This window comes from Urocampus carinirostris, chromosome 10 (genome assembly GCF_059441175.1).
Source record: "Urocampus carinirostris isolate Australia breed hairy pipefish chromosome 10, RoL_Ucar_1.0, whole genome shotgun sequence".
Classification (NCBI taxonomy): Eukaryota; Metazoa; Chordata; class Actinopteri; order Syngnathiformes; family Syngnathidae; genus Urocampus; species Urocampus carinirostris.
The window spans coordinates 10,944,619-10,958,525 of record NC_142358.1 but is presented as its reverse complement, the minus strand read 5'-3'; the positions used below and the strand labels follow the sequence as shown (position 1 = coordinate 10,958,525).

At 38.1% G+C, this 13,907-nt stretch overlaps 1 protein-coding gene across 3 annotated transcripts in view; it reads right to left on the bottom strand.

Annotated features, from left to right (window-relative positions):
* nf1a (neurofibromin 1a) overlaps positions 1–13,907 on the bottom strand; it is an 85,686-nt gene that overhangs the window by 52,576 nt on the left and 19,203 nt on the right. For 2 of the 3 annotated variants that reach the window (XM_088345303.1, XM_088345306.1), the window contains exons 11-23: positions 12,702–12,776; positions 12,479–12,604; positions 11,426–11,563; positions 11,220–11,333; positions 8,320–8,399; positions 6,799–6,922; positions 5,873–6,119; positions 5,648–5,721; positions 4,230–4,313; positions 2,540–2,926; positions 1,924–2,063; positions 1,685–1,807; positions 558–641 (exon numbers count right to left, since the gene is read on the bottom strand). In XM_088345303.1, coding sequence (XP_088201429.1) covers positions 558–641; positions 1,685–1,807; positions 1,924–2,063; positions 2,540–2,926; positions 4,230–4,313; positions 5,648–5,721; positions 5,873–6,119; positions 6,799–6,922; positions 8,320–8,399; positions 11,220–11,333; positions 11,426–11,563; positions 12,479–12,604; positions 12,702–12,776 — 1,796 coding nt within the window. The remainder of the gene's footprint in view (positions 1–557; positions 642–1,684; positions 1,808–1,923; positions 2,064–2,539; positions 2,927–4,229; positions 4,314–5,647; positions 5,722–5,872; positions 6,120–6,798; positions 6,923–8,319; positions 8,400–11,219; positions 11,334–11,425; positions 11,564–12,478; positions 12,605–12,701; positions 12,777–13,907) is intronic. The other variant, XM_088345305.1, reaches the window with a different exon arrangement.

Sequence of the window (13,907 nt, the reverse complement as noted above, 5' to 3'; positions counted from 1 at the left end):
GTGACAGCTGTGGTTGTCAAGTCAATAACAGTAATGGCACAAAAAAGTTTCTGGATTGGCAAAGTAAAATTCCAGATTTAAATCCAATTGAAATGCTGCGGTGTGACCACAAACGAGCAGTTAATGCTATGAAAACCTCCAATATGGAAAATTTGAAACCATTTTTCAAAGGATCTTCCATAGCATTGTGAAAGACCCATTATGAAACTATTGTAAACGTTTGATTTCTGTTATCGTTGTCAGAGGTGACCCAACTCACTATTAGATTCAGGGGCGCCTATTACTTTTTCACATTGATTTTTTGTGCCTTAATAAATGGAATCAACATTTCAAAACTGCATTTTGTATTTCCTTGGGTTGTCTCTGTGATATAAAAATTCATTTGATGATCTGAAACCTTTATGAGTGATGAATATGCAAAAAATGCAGAAATCAGAAAGGGGGCAAATAATTTTTCACAACGCTGTGTGTGTGTGTGTGTGTGTGTGTGTGTGTGTATATATACATACATACACCACGAAGATCGAGGGAATACTATGATCTTAACCAACCTTTACCTTGTCAAACACTTTATGTCATCATCAGCTGCTTGATTGGAAGTGCCCATCACCCAGTCAGTCAGGTATTCCACCATCTTATTCCTTAAAACAATTTAAAGGCACGGATTACAATTAACTATGATCAAAACAAAGCAATGACCAAAAAAACTAAAGTAACCAAAATTGGCAATTGAAAACAACGGTCTTTCGTGAGGACGGTATCACCCAATTACTGTAAATGGTGCTTGCAAAACATGTTGCATAGGGGTTCTATGAAGATATTGTAGTAATATTTATATATGTCACTGCCCATTTTTAATCATGATTATATAGTCTTTAAATTTATTTTTGTAATTTCATATGAGCACTTTACTTTTTTGAGTGGAATACTCAATAAAAGACAGGAAATATTGATTTCAGTTCATGAGAAGTGGTTTAAATAAGTAGAATCTTGAGAAGATCACATTAAGTCAAGTCCAGCTTCCATCCCTGTTAACAAAATACTATTGATTTCCTCATCAAGGAATAAGCGGCTTGAATAAGATTCCCCCTAAGAATATAAGGCGGTCTTCAGTAGATAATGGTCCATTCAACTGTATTTTTAATTTGTAATAGAATTTCGAAAATCTAATGGAGTTCCCTACTTTTATAAAAATAATGGTAAAACACATGTCTTTGCATAAGTGAATTGCTACAACCATCGTCTTCTAGCTCATTTGTGCCCAGAATATGTTCAGTAGATAAAACATTCGAAGGAACTGCTCATCTGTTATCAACCTTTATTATATTCCTAAAATATCAACAAGATTTTCAAGATTCGCTGAAGAATCATGTAACACATTTTAAATTGATTGTATGTACGAACGACTTGTATGTACAAATTGTATGTACGAATTGTAAAGTATGAAGAGGTTTCAAGAGCAGCCTAATCTTTCTGCAACTCAAAATGTTGAATTTGTTAAAAAATGTATGCCAATCGTTTGATCTATACATTTTTTTCAGCATTTCAGGTCACTGGGATTATTTTGCTTTACAAAATACAAACATTTATTAAAATAAATAAAATAACTTCTTCAAATATGTTCAAATATGTTACTTTTAGACTTGCGATGAAACATTGTGTATAGCTGCAAAAGACATTAAACCTGAATTTCATCTCCTGGCAAAAAGAAAGGTCATCTCTTCTCTCCATCATCACCTCAACCAGTTGGCACAGCTTGGTTTTGATCTGGATAGCATGTACCATGTTGCCAAGAATGCGAACATACCTACAAGACACATGGCCAATAGATAACAAATCTGAAAATAATGTATCTTGGATGTTTATAAGAGATTTGCATAGTTGCCAAGACATCACCACATGCTCAAAGCAGTAATATCTGACCTGACGAGATTAAGCATCATGGTCTCAATGCTAGCCATTCCGAGATGTTCACTACTGCCCTCTGTGTGGTTATCCAATAGGTTCTTCATGATTGCAATAATCTGCTCCACAAATTGGGTGTTGGTGTCATTGATGGGAACCTGTGAAAGTACACAAATCGTGAAGTTTTAACACAAAAGTATAATTTACTAGTATTTTAGTCAACTTAATCTCTTATTACACAGAAGACATTTGCCTAAACGGCATAATTTTCCGGCACCGTCACACCCAAATCACCTGTCCTACTCCTGAGTCCTCACATATAAAATATTACATTTCGGGTTTGCTTTGGTCTCGGTCCTAAAAATCAAGAGTCTTGGTGGGGCTCGGGATGGGCTGAGCTTTAATACCCGCGGGCCCGAGTCAGGTCGGGCTCGATTTTTTTTTTCGGTCCGATCTTACCCCGCTCCTCGACACAATTTACTCACTTTCCAAATGAGGGAAATCCGTCCCCACGACAGAGAACTTTATTCCCCCCCTCTCGGTTAATAGTCAGATACAGTCAATGGGCATCTAAGATAAACAAAAACTCGATACTACTTAAATAGATATAACACGTTAAGCAAACTCCACTTACCGGACCCTGGTTGTCGAAGAATTTACCAATGCTGTTCCTCAACTTATTGAAGAGCATGGGGTAAAGCGCTGGGCTAAGCTCCAAACCCAACAAGTCTTTAACATTGGTACGGACGTGAAGGCCAACTCTGTCATGGCCACACACCAGCAGGGCCAAAAGCCGGTCGATAAAGCGGCTGACAGGTGTCTCACTGGAGGCTGATGAGGAGCAAGAAGTTGAGGCCATGGCGATGGAGAGCTCACACGGGCCCATAGAGATCATAGAATGCTTGCGCTCAGTCATGGACCCCATAGGTGGGCTGTAAGTCGCAGGGCCAGGCGTGCTGCGTTGCTGGAGGCACACGCCGCCCAGGGCACAGAGGAAGCCTGTCATGTTGATCCATTCCTGCTGTTGGAAGAAAACAAATTCAGATAACGCCCCTTGGGTCCCCAACAACTTCAGTGAACATGGTCATTTTACATCACGATTAATGTGCCATAGTGGACACCTTAATGGCCAAATTCAAGCACTTTCAAAGCATATTTTCCAGGTTCTACAGTGTCATTAAAATAAAAATCTCCACAAATGTTTTGCAGAGCCACGAACATATCTGCGATTTACATCTATATTTTTAATCTTGTGTGTGCATTTATCAAGACACATTTTTAGATCTTAAGTAAATTGCTTATGGAAATTTTTATGAGACACATCTCTCCCCAAACAGGTGTTGGGTAAAATGACAGTAATATGTGGCTTACTTTTTCAGTTACAGGGACTTATTATAATTACCCACTGGGAAACACTACTTTTTTTTTGCATGGCCCATTATAAATGTCCAAAAGTGATACGTAATCCTTGCACTGATACACATTTCATAGTGCCCTATTTCAGTGTAGCATGCATCTGTCTTCTTTGGTGTGACCCGTAGGGAACAATGACACTTAATAGGACAACACCATACAGACCAATGCCAAGTGTCGTTAATCACGATGGAAGGAGAAATGCAATGGCTCAGTGAAGCCACCAATATCGCCGTCAATTTTAAGATGTGTTAAAACTTGTTTAGAAACATAGCAACAATCACAAGCATTTACAAGCGACCAAAAAGTGAATTTTCTGTTTTAGCTGAAACACAAATAAAACAAGAAAAATGGCATAGAAAAAAAAGATTGTAAGTACACCACATTTCACTTTTCAATGTTACAAATGTATCTACGCTTCTAAGATTCCTGAATGACCGCTTCAAACACTGAATATTTCCTGTGTGCATGCGCTTCTTGATAAATGCTTAACAAAATAGTCACCTGTGACCCGTTTGACCATAGAAGGTGTATACATATTGGTGTCACAGCAGGTTCACTTCTTACGGAAGGTTTTAGCATGATCACAAGGCTACTGATGCTCTGGCTGTCATTCAGGACTCATAGAACCATAGTTAGAGACTGTGCTTCAGGCATTGAATAACTAATACCAGCTGTGTCAGACGCAAGGCTGGCTGATCAAAACATGCAGTGGGAGCCAATGAGTGCCAACTGGGAAAAAACATAATAGGCAATTCTTAGGCAGCCTCAATGCAAAAAGGATGCAAGCTAGTGCTTGAAGCACTGCCCCAGACGGTCAAAATAGAACTGTGTTTCTTTCAAGTAAACACAAAGTATAAACATGTAAGATAAACAGAAATGAGAAAGTGATCCATTTAAATACTACCTACCTGGCCATCATCTGCTTTGTTCTTGGGAAAATTAAGGATTTGTTTCGTTGCCTGGTCCCATTTAGCATACGTATCCTCCCAAGCCTTAAGATGAAAAAATAAATACAAATCCCACAATTATTAGGACTTTGAAGACAACTAACGTTCCATTTGGCATTTGAAGACAAAAGTGTAACTTCATGCATGAGCACATTTTTCAAAAAATACTCTTGGTTTTAGTGTTCTATTTCAATTTCAAACCATTTTCATAATAAAAAACTAAGCACGGTTTTGGTTTAAACAGCTGGCATTTTGCGAGAGTCATTGTATGTTTTGGTCATAAGCTCCCAGATTTGCTCCCCAAGAATCAGATAGTTGGCCATCTTGCTCACTAGATATATATTTGAGAAAAACAAAATAACCAAATATTGAAATGGAGTTTATGTTCTTAATGTGCTGTTTGGTTTGGGGAACTATCTTTTCTATCTCAGAATGATAATGTGGGTTATAAAGTGAATCCAATGTGAATAGCTCTTTTCTAAACACTGCATTTTATGTAGGTGCATGTGGATAAAGAAAGATATTTAAAACATCCAACCCAAGCCATGAGCCCTTAGGAAGAAGGCTTGTCTAGGGCAGCATCCTGACCAACAAGTACCGTGACTCAGAAGGAGCTAATATGAGAGGTGGCCAGCAGCTGCCACAAATGAAGACGCAGAAGCAAGAACAAGATCAAGTCTAGCACAGTAAGTGGAAAGACAAATTACTTTAGGTCAGTTAGTTTGAAAGTGAATGAGTACAACAGAATAGCTAGCAACTTGGGTCAACATGGAGGCAGAAATCATACACGGAGGGCCAACCATTAAATAACTGGTGAAAGACTTCCACCTTAGTCCAAAGAGGTGTCGGGTAGCACCAGGGAGGCATTCGATATCAACTGTAACTTATGATATTTAACAGTGATTTTTGAAGTTTTAACATTTTATATTTTTCTCTCTTATCATCTGAGAAACAAGTTTTAAATCAGTTAAAATCCACATGCACGCGTGATCAGCAAATAAAAATCCTCTGCGTCCTCAATGTCCCTGAAAGGCAGACACAAACCACGCCAGCTATCAAACATGTCCCTCGACAATATTTGCCTATTTTTTTTGAAAATCGTTTTTATCATATTTTTCTTTTTAGGTCTCTTATTACATGTTTTTCCTGGAGAGTTACTTCTAATCTCGTTGCAAACAATGTTCACAACATTGTTTACAATGACTATTCTAATTCAAATGTTATGTAATGAAACCAAAACTCAAATCAGGATTTCATAAAACAAGTTTTCACACAAATTAAAGAATATGGACACATATCTACTTAGTGTTGCTATTTTATTCAAATTGGAAGGTAGAACACTTCCAGACAGTTACAAACTAATTGAACAGTCACTTCACCTCAATGTTTCCTGGCGTGGGATGCTCAATCCTCCTGAGCAAGGCCATTACTCTTTTTTGCAGTGTGGCACGACCTAAGATATAAAAAAAAAAACATTTTTCTTAAATAAAAAAATAAATGTTACCATTTGAATGCAAGCTAACAAGACTATGAAGCTTTTGGGGTTAAATTCCACATTATCACAATTTTGTCCCCCACAATTAGTAATGGTGGTTTGACCTGACCTGTTCCCATCACGTTGCTTATGGAGGCAAGTTCACTGAAAGTGGCATAGTTGGGCAAAATGGTCTGGACAGAAACCTCATCAGCAGCACTTCTTATATCAGCCTCTTCACAGAGGTGGCGAAAACATGACATGGCAACCAACACAGCCTCTGTGTCTGGACTCCAAAGGAACATATATAGACACACTTCGAGCTTGGTCTGAGCTTGTCTGCAGATTGGAATACCTCCACCCATGGTGGCACACTCCTGGTGGAAGCGAAAATATTCACATTACTATAACTGAGAAAACTTGATATATATCCATCATTGGATACTGTGACAGAGCCAACTAAGATTGCGCATGACGTAATACTATTGCTTTTGCCGGTTTGTGTCGAGTATAAATTATGATGGTATAGTTGTGAATAAAAACATCAAGGTTTGGGGAAGGGGTGTGCTTTGCCTCGTTGGGTCGTGGTTGACTGGTCCTAACCATTTTGATAAGGTCTTGCATCCTAGGCCCTTCTCCCATAATCATTAAGATAATTGATGCTGGCGTCTTTGGTTATCACTCCGCCTCACTCTTATTTCTGCAGCACATGTGCAATTTGACGAGTGGGTTAGCAGTAATAGGCAATCCCTTAAACCAAGTCGATGCCACAACTATAAAATAGGCCTTCCAAAAATCGGTGAGCTGCGGTTGGCCCTACTGCAGTAGTAGTGCAATTACATTTAGTAGGGGCAAAAAACGTAAAAACATTCCCCGAAATATATGTGCAGTTTTTGTGATTGTAACACCTTGTTTTTCAATAGCTTAAACTATCGAAATTGTCACATGATTTTTTTTTTAAGGTTAGTGTTGTAAGCCACACCACTGTGCATGTTTCCTATTTACAAAAAGGTGGATACCAGTGGAGTTCTTTGGTGCTGCAGAAGAAAAGTGTACCTTGTTCTTGAGTAGAAATTTATTCCTGCAAATGAGAATCTCTCGCAACCACTTGAGAACTTCTGTTCCGTTGACCATCTGCTGGCCTATCAGTTTGCGGCAGATTAGGAAAAGCACCTGTGAACTAATGAAAAAGGATACCTGGCATTAATGTAATCATCATGTTATCCCAAATTCTTTAACAATATAAACGAGAATAAATAGTACATGTCTTTTGCATAAAATCTATAATATATATATATATATATATATATATATATATAGATATGGACTCTGTAAAATTCGGACTATAAACCAAAACTTTTCCCCCAAGCTTTTAACCTTAAGGCTTATGAATGATGGGGCTGATTTATGCATCGCCCGAGCAGTAAAGATAAGAGTGAGACCGGTGGAATATATGTGACAAGGAAGACGCAGGTTCAATGTAACTTCGCGCTTTGTCCATGAATAAAACTAGCATTAACCAGCCCTCATCATAGGAAAGCTGTCCATCAAAATGGGAGCGCCTACTACCATATTGGGAATCATTTTATGAGACTGTTTATTAGTAAACGGAGAGAATGTGGCAAAACGAACGTATTACAAGAAGCAACGTCCAACGAAGAAGAAATGTTTATGGCGTATTTTATACTCATCTGTCGGCATAATCAAGTGTTTTGGAATAAATATTTTACACCGTTGGATTCTATGGATTGTCCTTGATTTAGGGAAAACCTTTTAGCGGACGTTGAAATTGAAGAAATTGAAGACGCAATAGTGAGTTATGCTGGCTCTATAGTTTTCGGGGTATCTTGTTTCAAGCCGACTCAGATGTTTCGTGGAAGAGTACATTTTCGAATGGTCAGCATATCTTGAATTCTAAGAGATTAAGCTTTCTAAAGATATGTGGCATGACGCATTTCAGTGACTGTTGACATCGTACAGACACACATTTGTTCATCAAAAGTTTGACGGCCCAACGGAGGGCTGTCAAAACGTTCTGGGGTTATTAAAACTCTTTCTGTGTACCGTCTTTCTTTGTAAATATCTCATGTTTCAATGTGGGCACATGCAGCTTATGTATGTACAAAATCTATTTTCCTTAAAAATTTACTGGGTGGAGCTTATAATCAGGTGTGCTCTATAGTCCGAATTTTAAAGATTTTTACACACACGTGTCTCTACAGACATCCACACACAGATGTCACTAATATATATATATATATATATATATATATATATACACAGTATACACACACGTGTCTACACACACACACACACACACACACACACTATACTGTTAATTGACGAGTTCTTATCAGTCTATGTGAGTCCCAAAAAAAGAAGGAATTTTGCATGTGGTCATGAAATAATAATCAGTATGTAAACTACATTGATGTCATAAAAATAAAGGTTCTAATTTATGTAAGATATTTTTGGAAGCAAATAAGTGTTACATTAGTCTATTTACTAAATTTAAAAAAAAATCAAAGCCCCCCCCCCAAAAAAATAGGCTGAAGTGTAAACGTAGGTTTAGAATACCTGATATCCCAGAAAGTTTCAATTGACGCATCAGGATTCCACTGCTCAATGGAATCTGGCTGGTGCAGTACCAAAAGAGCCTAGACAGGCAAAAGGGCATCCAGCAATTAGACAGGACGCATAATAAAACATTTGAGAATGACTGAGAGCAAACCATTTTTTATATTATGAATGCAATATAATTATTAATTCCACGTGTTTAGTTTTAGAAACAATTAAAATAGAAGTGTCATTAAAACAGTTTTTAGGACAATCCGGGCATAGCTTCAAGTTTTCGACAAGGACGTACAATATAAGGAAAACAATGTGGTTTGTATTTGTTATACATTTTACAGATTAAGAACACAAAATTGAGAGTTTTGAGTAATTTATGAATATTTACTGTTTAAATTGAGTTGTGGCAGCACAGATTTTTCACTGCTCAATTTTACTGTGGATGACCAAGTCAGATGAAAATACCGCATTTTCACGACCATGGGCGCACAGTCACAGATTTTCTTCAAATTGTGCTGCAGGCCCTATCGTGCAGTGCGTCCTCTGTGTGAAGTAAAGCAGCGGGCGTAGTTTAGGACACGTTGAGGCTGCCATTCACAACGCAGAGCATTATGCACAATTTTGATTTTGCGGTGACACCCGATAATTTAGTGAGATTATTCACATTTTCCAAAAAATCCAAATTGTATGCGATATTGTGACTTTTAAGCGTCTTATCAGTGTTCATTTTACCTCTGAAAAGTGATGGGACCAGGGGACTCGCATGCTCAAAAATCTATGGGTCCCAACAGAGATCTATGGGTCCCCAAAATTTAGTGTTATTGAGGTTAAAAATCGTAAATCAGCGACAAATATATAATATAAATCTATATATTAATTCAGTTTTAATCATCAAATTATTATTGGTAATATACAAATTAAAGGAATAACCACAAACCAGTCTTTTTTTTATTTTCTCCTTTTATACTTCCTTTTTTTCAACATTACAATTCGTAATATCAATCATCAAAGCAAGTGAGCCGTTTGAGAGCCGGCTCTTTTTAATGAGTTGAGCCCAAAAAGCCGGTTCTCTAAAAAAAAGACGGACTTCCTTTCACTACACAACGAGATCTTGTTGGCCGAGATCGGCGTGCAGACGAAAACTCGAACCGCGAGACCAAAACAACATCGGCCGATCTGCCTGACGAAAAGTTTGGAGTGCGGTAAATCTTTGTTAAAAAATGATAATGACAATTTTGTGGCAAAAAGGTTGCGTCCCGGGGACGCACGTTGATTTGAGACTATGCGTCCCCAGCAAAAATGATGCGTCTAGGACACAGGGACGCGGGCAAACGAGAACACTGCTTATTTTTCATATCCCGCTTGCGCGGAAGAGGACGTGTGCATCGTTAGCAGAGACACTCATATGCTAACACCACTGCGTATCTACCAATTTGAAAGTTATTTTGCTACCGGAGGCTTAACAGAGTAGTCCCCCAAAATATTGATTTAACCCAAAACATCACTATCCATCCATTGAATCCTTCATTCACCATGATGTGTTGATTTCTATGCTACAGAGAAGTACATGGGAACTGAAGAGCTGCGAGAGAATAGAAGATTAATGAATCAAAGGTTCGCAAGTGGAGGAAGCTGTAAAAACCATGTGTTTTACTTTGTAGTCAATACTTAAATAAACCACAACCAAACTAGGTTTTGCTACCGCTGTATTTTTGAATCCGCACACTTGTATGCTTGTCTGTGTTGTAAGGTGGTGTTTGTCCTCAAAAATGACCCTTATCCCCCTTGCATGAAATGTCCCCCATCACGCAAATGTTACTAAAAGGTCTTTGTGTTTACTTTTTCGGGGAATGTAATAGAACTGTAAAGCACAGAGCATTTTCACCTTGTATGTGCGAGGTGAGACATTTCATGCAGGTGGGGTTGTCATTTTTCAGCACAAGAGCGGCCAGAGTAGAGTACCCGCTCCCTAACATGCAATGCGCCCTGCGAAGTGTTAAAAACAAAAAAATGGAACTAGCTGCAAAGACTGCGCCTTTTAACACGTTGTGCCATATCATAGTGAAAATACGATAATCTTAACAGCAACTCTTGTTCCAAAGGAAACCTAGAAGAAAACTAGATTGACAAATGAAGCTTTTAATTTTTGAAGCAGTAAAACCAAACTTTACCATCGCTAACAGACATGCTAGTATCTGACCAAATCTTCAAATAGCAAGCCTCAGTATCAATACTAAGAATAGCAGGCATTACGAGAGCTGCCACATATTAAAAAATTGTATTTCCGAAAGGATAAAAACAATTTTATGATTTGGACAATTATATTGTAGTAGCATTAAGGGGCACCATTTTTAGGTTGAATATGTTATGTTTAATATGTGTAGGAATCAATGTATTTGTAAATATCAACCTTTTAAATACAAAAATGAACATAGAAAATTCATAGAAAATGTGTATTTACTAATTTGTGTTACATTGGCGTAATAGACTACGGAATATTCTTATATTCGGATGCTTGCAGTTACTCATTGGACATATGCAAAAGATCGGCCCAGTATAGCATATATTAATTGCAGCCAAATTTAACCTGCCATACGTCTAATATTTAAAGTGTGAATGACAACTAGGGACAGAAAAATCAGGGATAACACGGGAAAAAGATCAGAACTATCAAGGACTTATTTGAATACATATTTAAGGGACTACTACACAAGAAAACAATGCCATCCTCCCTATACATTTTGACCTTGGTAGTAAAATACCTAGGGGAGTTATAAAACTATAATACAATTTTAACAAAACATACATTTATTGAAAGAGAAAGGAAAGGTTGTGGCAATTATCCTGGTCATGAAAGCAGTAGTTGTGCTGGACAAATAAAGAGTAAAAAAAGTTCTGCCTCAAACCTCCATGGCTTCTTGTGAGAGTTGGGTGGTGTTGGTGAGAGGCACAAGTTGCACAAGACCAATGATGAGCTCAGCTGTACTGCTTTGCATCTCTGGAGCTTGCTTCACAGGATTCTACAGAACAACAACGTGAGGGGGGGAAAATAAACTCATCAAGGAAGGATCATGTACCTTCCTGAATAAAAGTAACACAGATTATAACTCACATGTAACATTAACTTGGGGTCAGCATGGATTAGTTTAACCAGAGCAAGCAGGAGGCACTTGTAACTTCTTGTATCCAGTTCTGTGGTTTTCTCTTTGAACTTAAGGCTTGTTGTCACCTTCCCCTTGAATGTCAAACTCTGTGAAGGACACGAGTAAGAAAGTTTCTACATTAAACAACGCAGTAATGGGAGTCAAAAACATTGATGACAATCTCAAAGACAACAAAAATATAGTTTACACTGCTCTGGCAAAGAACCTGCTAGCGTTCCTACCTCAAAAAGTACTCTAAGTACAGAGATACCTCGCTACTTTGGCCTTTGGTTATCACTGGTTCACTGCTTCACAAATTTTGAATTTAATTCTCTTAACTGTCATTAGAGCTAAGATCTTGGGCACAGAGCCGGAACCCGGCCCGACATAAAATTCAAGTACTGGAGTTGGCCAAAATCACCCTCCTCCCAATTCCTCACAGATAAAACATGAAATTTGGGTTTGCTTTGTCCCTCAGATCAAGTTAATTTGTCGCGCTCGAGCTGGGCCGGGCTTTAATGCCCACTGGCTAGGTCAAGTCAGGATGGATTTTTAGGCTTGATCTTAACTCTCATTGTCATTGAAATTAACGTATCATCACTGTCTTCTGAAGCAGACAGCACATAGCAAATGCTTTCACAGGGGCAGGTTGGGGAGGGCTTTGAGTATTGTGAGGGCGTGTCCGTTTGTGTGCGCGACAGTAAGCTAGTGTACGCTGTCAGTCAAATAACTGGGGTGGGCTGGCGCAAAAGTCAATCAGTCCATCCAAAACAAACAGCGAAGCACGTCTCAAACTAGCAGTTTAAGCGGCCCATTACATTTAAAAGTGTTTTGTTTTTTTTATTAAATCAAAAAGAGTAAAGTCACAAGAGTGCAAAGAATACTTTGCAGATTTGAAGTTTCGTGGGTGGGTTTTTCCCTCTATCAACCGAGATAAAAAAAGGGAACCAAACTGGAGAAACTAAACCTAATGTCACACTTAATTGTTCAGTTTGCTGAATATACAGTATTCCTACACTTACTGGTGTCGTACGTAGAGGAGCATGGGTGCCTTGGATCACCCGGTTTAGGGTTTCTGAGAACATAAAGCGAAGCTCTCCAGAGTAGCAGTACACAGCATCAATCTTAGGCCACCAGTCCAGATGAGACTGCATGTTTGCACACACAAAATAAAGTGAAGAAAAAAAATCCCACCCAAGGATGGCAATAAACAAAATATTTGTCTGAAAGCCTTCGGCAACTTACATTGGTGATTATTCTGTGCAACGAGTTGACCAAGACAAAATGAAAGGTAGAGGGAGAAGATGAAGCCAAACAGACCTTAAAAAAAAAAAAAAAATTAAAAAGAAAATTAATTATGACGTTTAATAATACACTTGTACACAGAAAATGTTTAGTAATCATGTATTTTTACTTCATGACTCCTCCAAATCATTTGAATACCTTTCAAATCACTGAGGTAAAATCACACTCACAGCAGTAAACACCCATTTAGTTAATGTGTTAATGTAGGACTGGGGTTTAATTTGTGTAATGAACTATGTAGGCGTTTTTCCACGCACTAAACATCTTTGATCCAAGCATAGTGACCATTCTTGAATGTAAATTACAGGATGAAAAGTTGGTCCTTCTTATTTCAGGAAAACAAAAAAATGTACAAAAATCGTTTGCTCAGTCATAAATTACATGGTCTAAAAAACTGTGGCTTTTAATCTGGTCTAGTTTATCTGACTACTGTGCAACTTGTTCAAGATTCTTTAGTCAACCTATGCTAGTCACGTGACTGTCCAAGAAAATAGTTACAATATGTAAGTATTTAGCAAATTAGCCATTTATGCATTCTACCTCTTTCTTCAAACTGGATTTCATATTCTTATAAAAATTGTGACAAGTACATTGACAAAAAAATTACAAGTACATTTTACCGAAGTAGGGAAATATACAAATATAATATAAAAGCATATCTTATAGTGCATGGAACAACAAGATGTACTGCAAGCTAGAATTGGCATTATAATTGAAATTGTGTTAAAAAGCGTAATGCTGCTGAACACGAGTGGATTACTGTAGATCAGAGGTCGTATGACATGTTTTTACCTGAAATTTAAACATTTAGTTGCGCGACATATTGTATAGGAGCTTTAAGGTAGCACCCCTACTCCTCTACTCCGTGTGTGAGTGTGTGTCAGCGCGGCGCCGAGGAGAGGAGGAGAGATTCGTATTTTAACCCAGCCACAGAAACACCGGCGCACGATAAATGAACAAGTCCTCCAGCAAAAAAAAATCACGTTCTTTCTAGCTAGCGTGGACAAATGACTGGGGGCTTCGTGCAAAAAATGACCGTGCTGTTTGCACATTCTGCCCCGAGAGCCTTGTACATCGCACATCAAGTGTTAGAGATCATTACGAGACAAAACATGAAAGTAAATTCAAGGATGAGTCTGAAAAAGC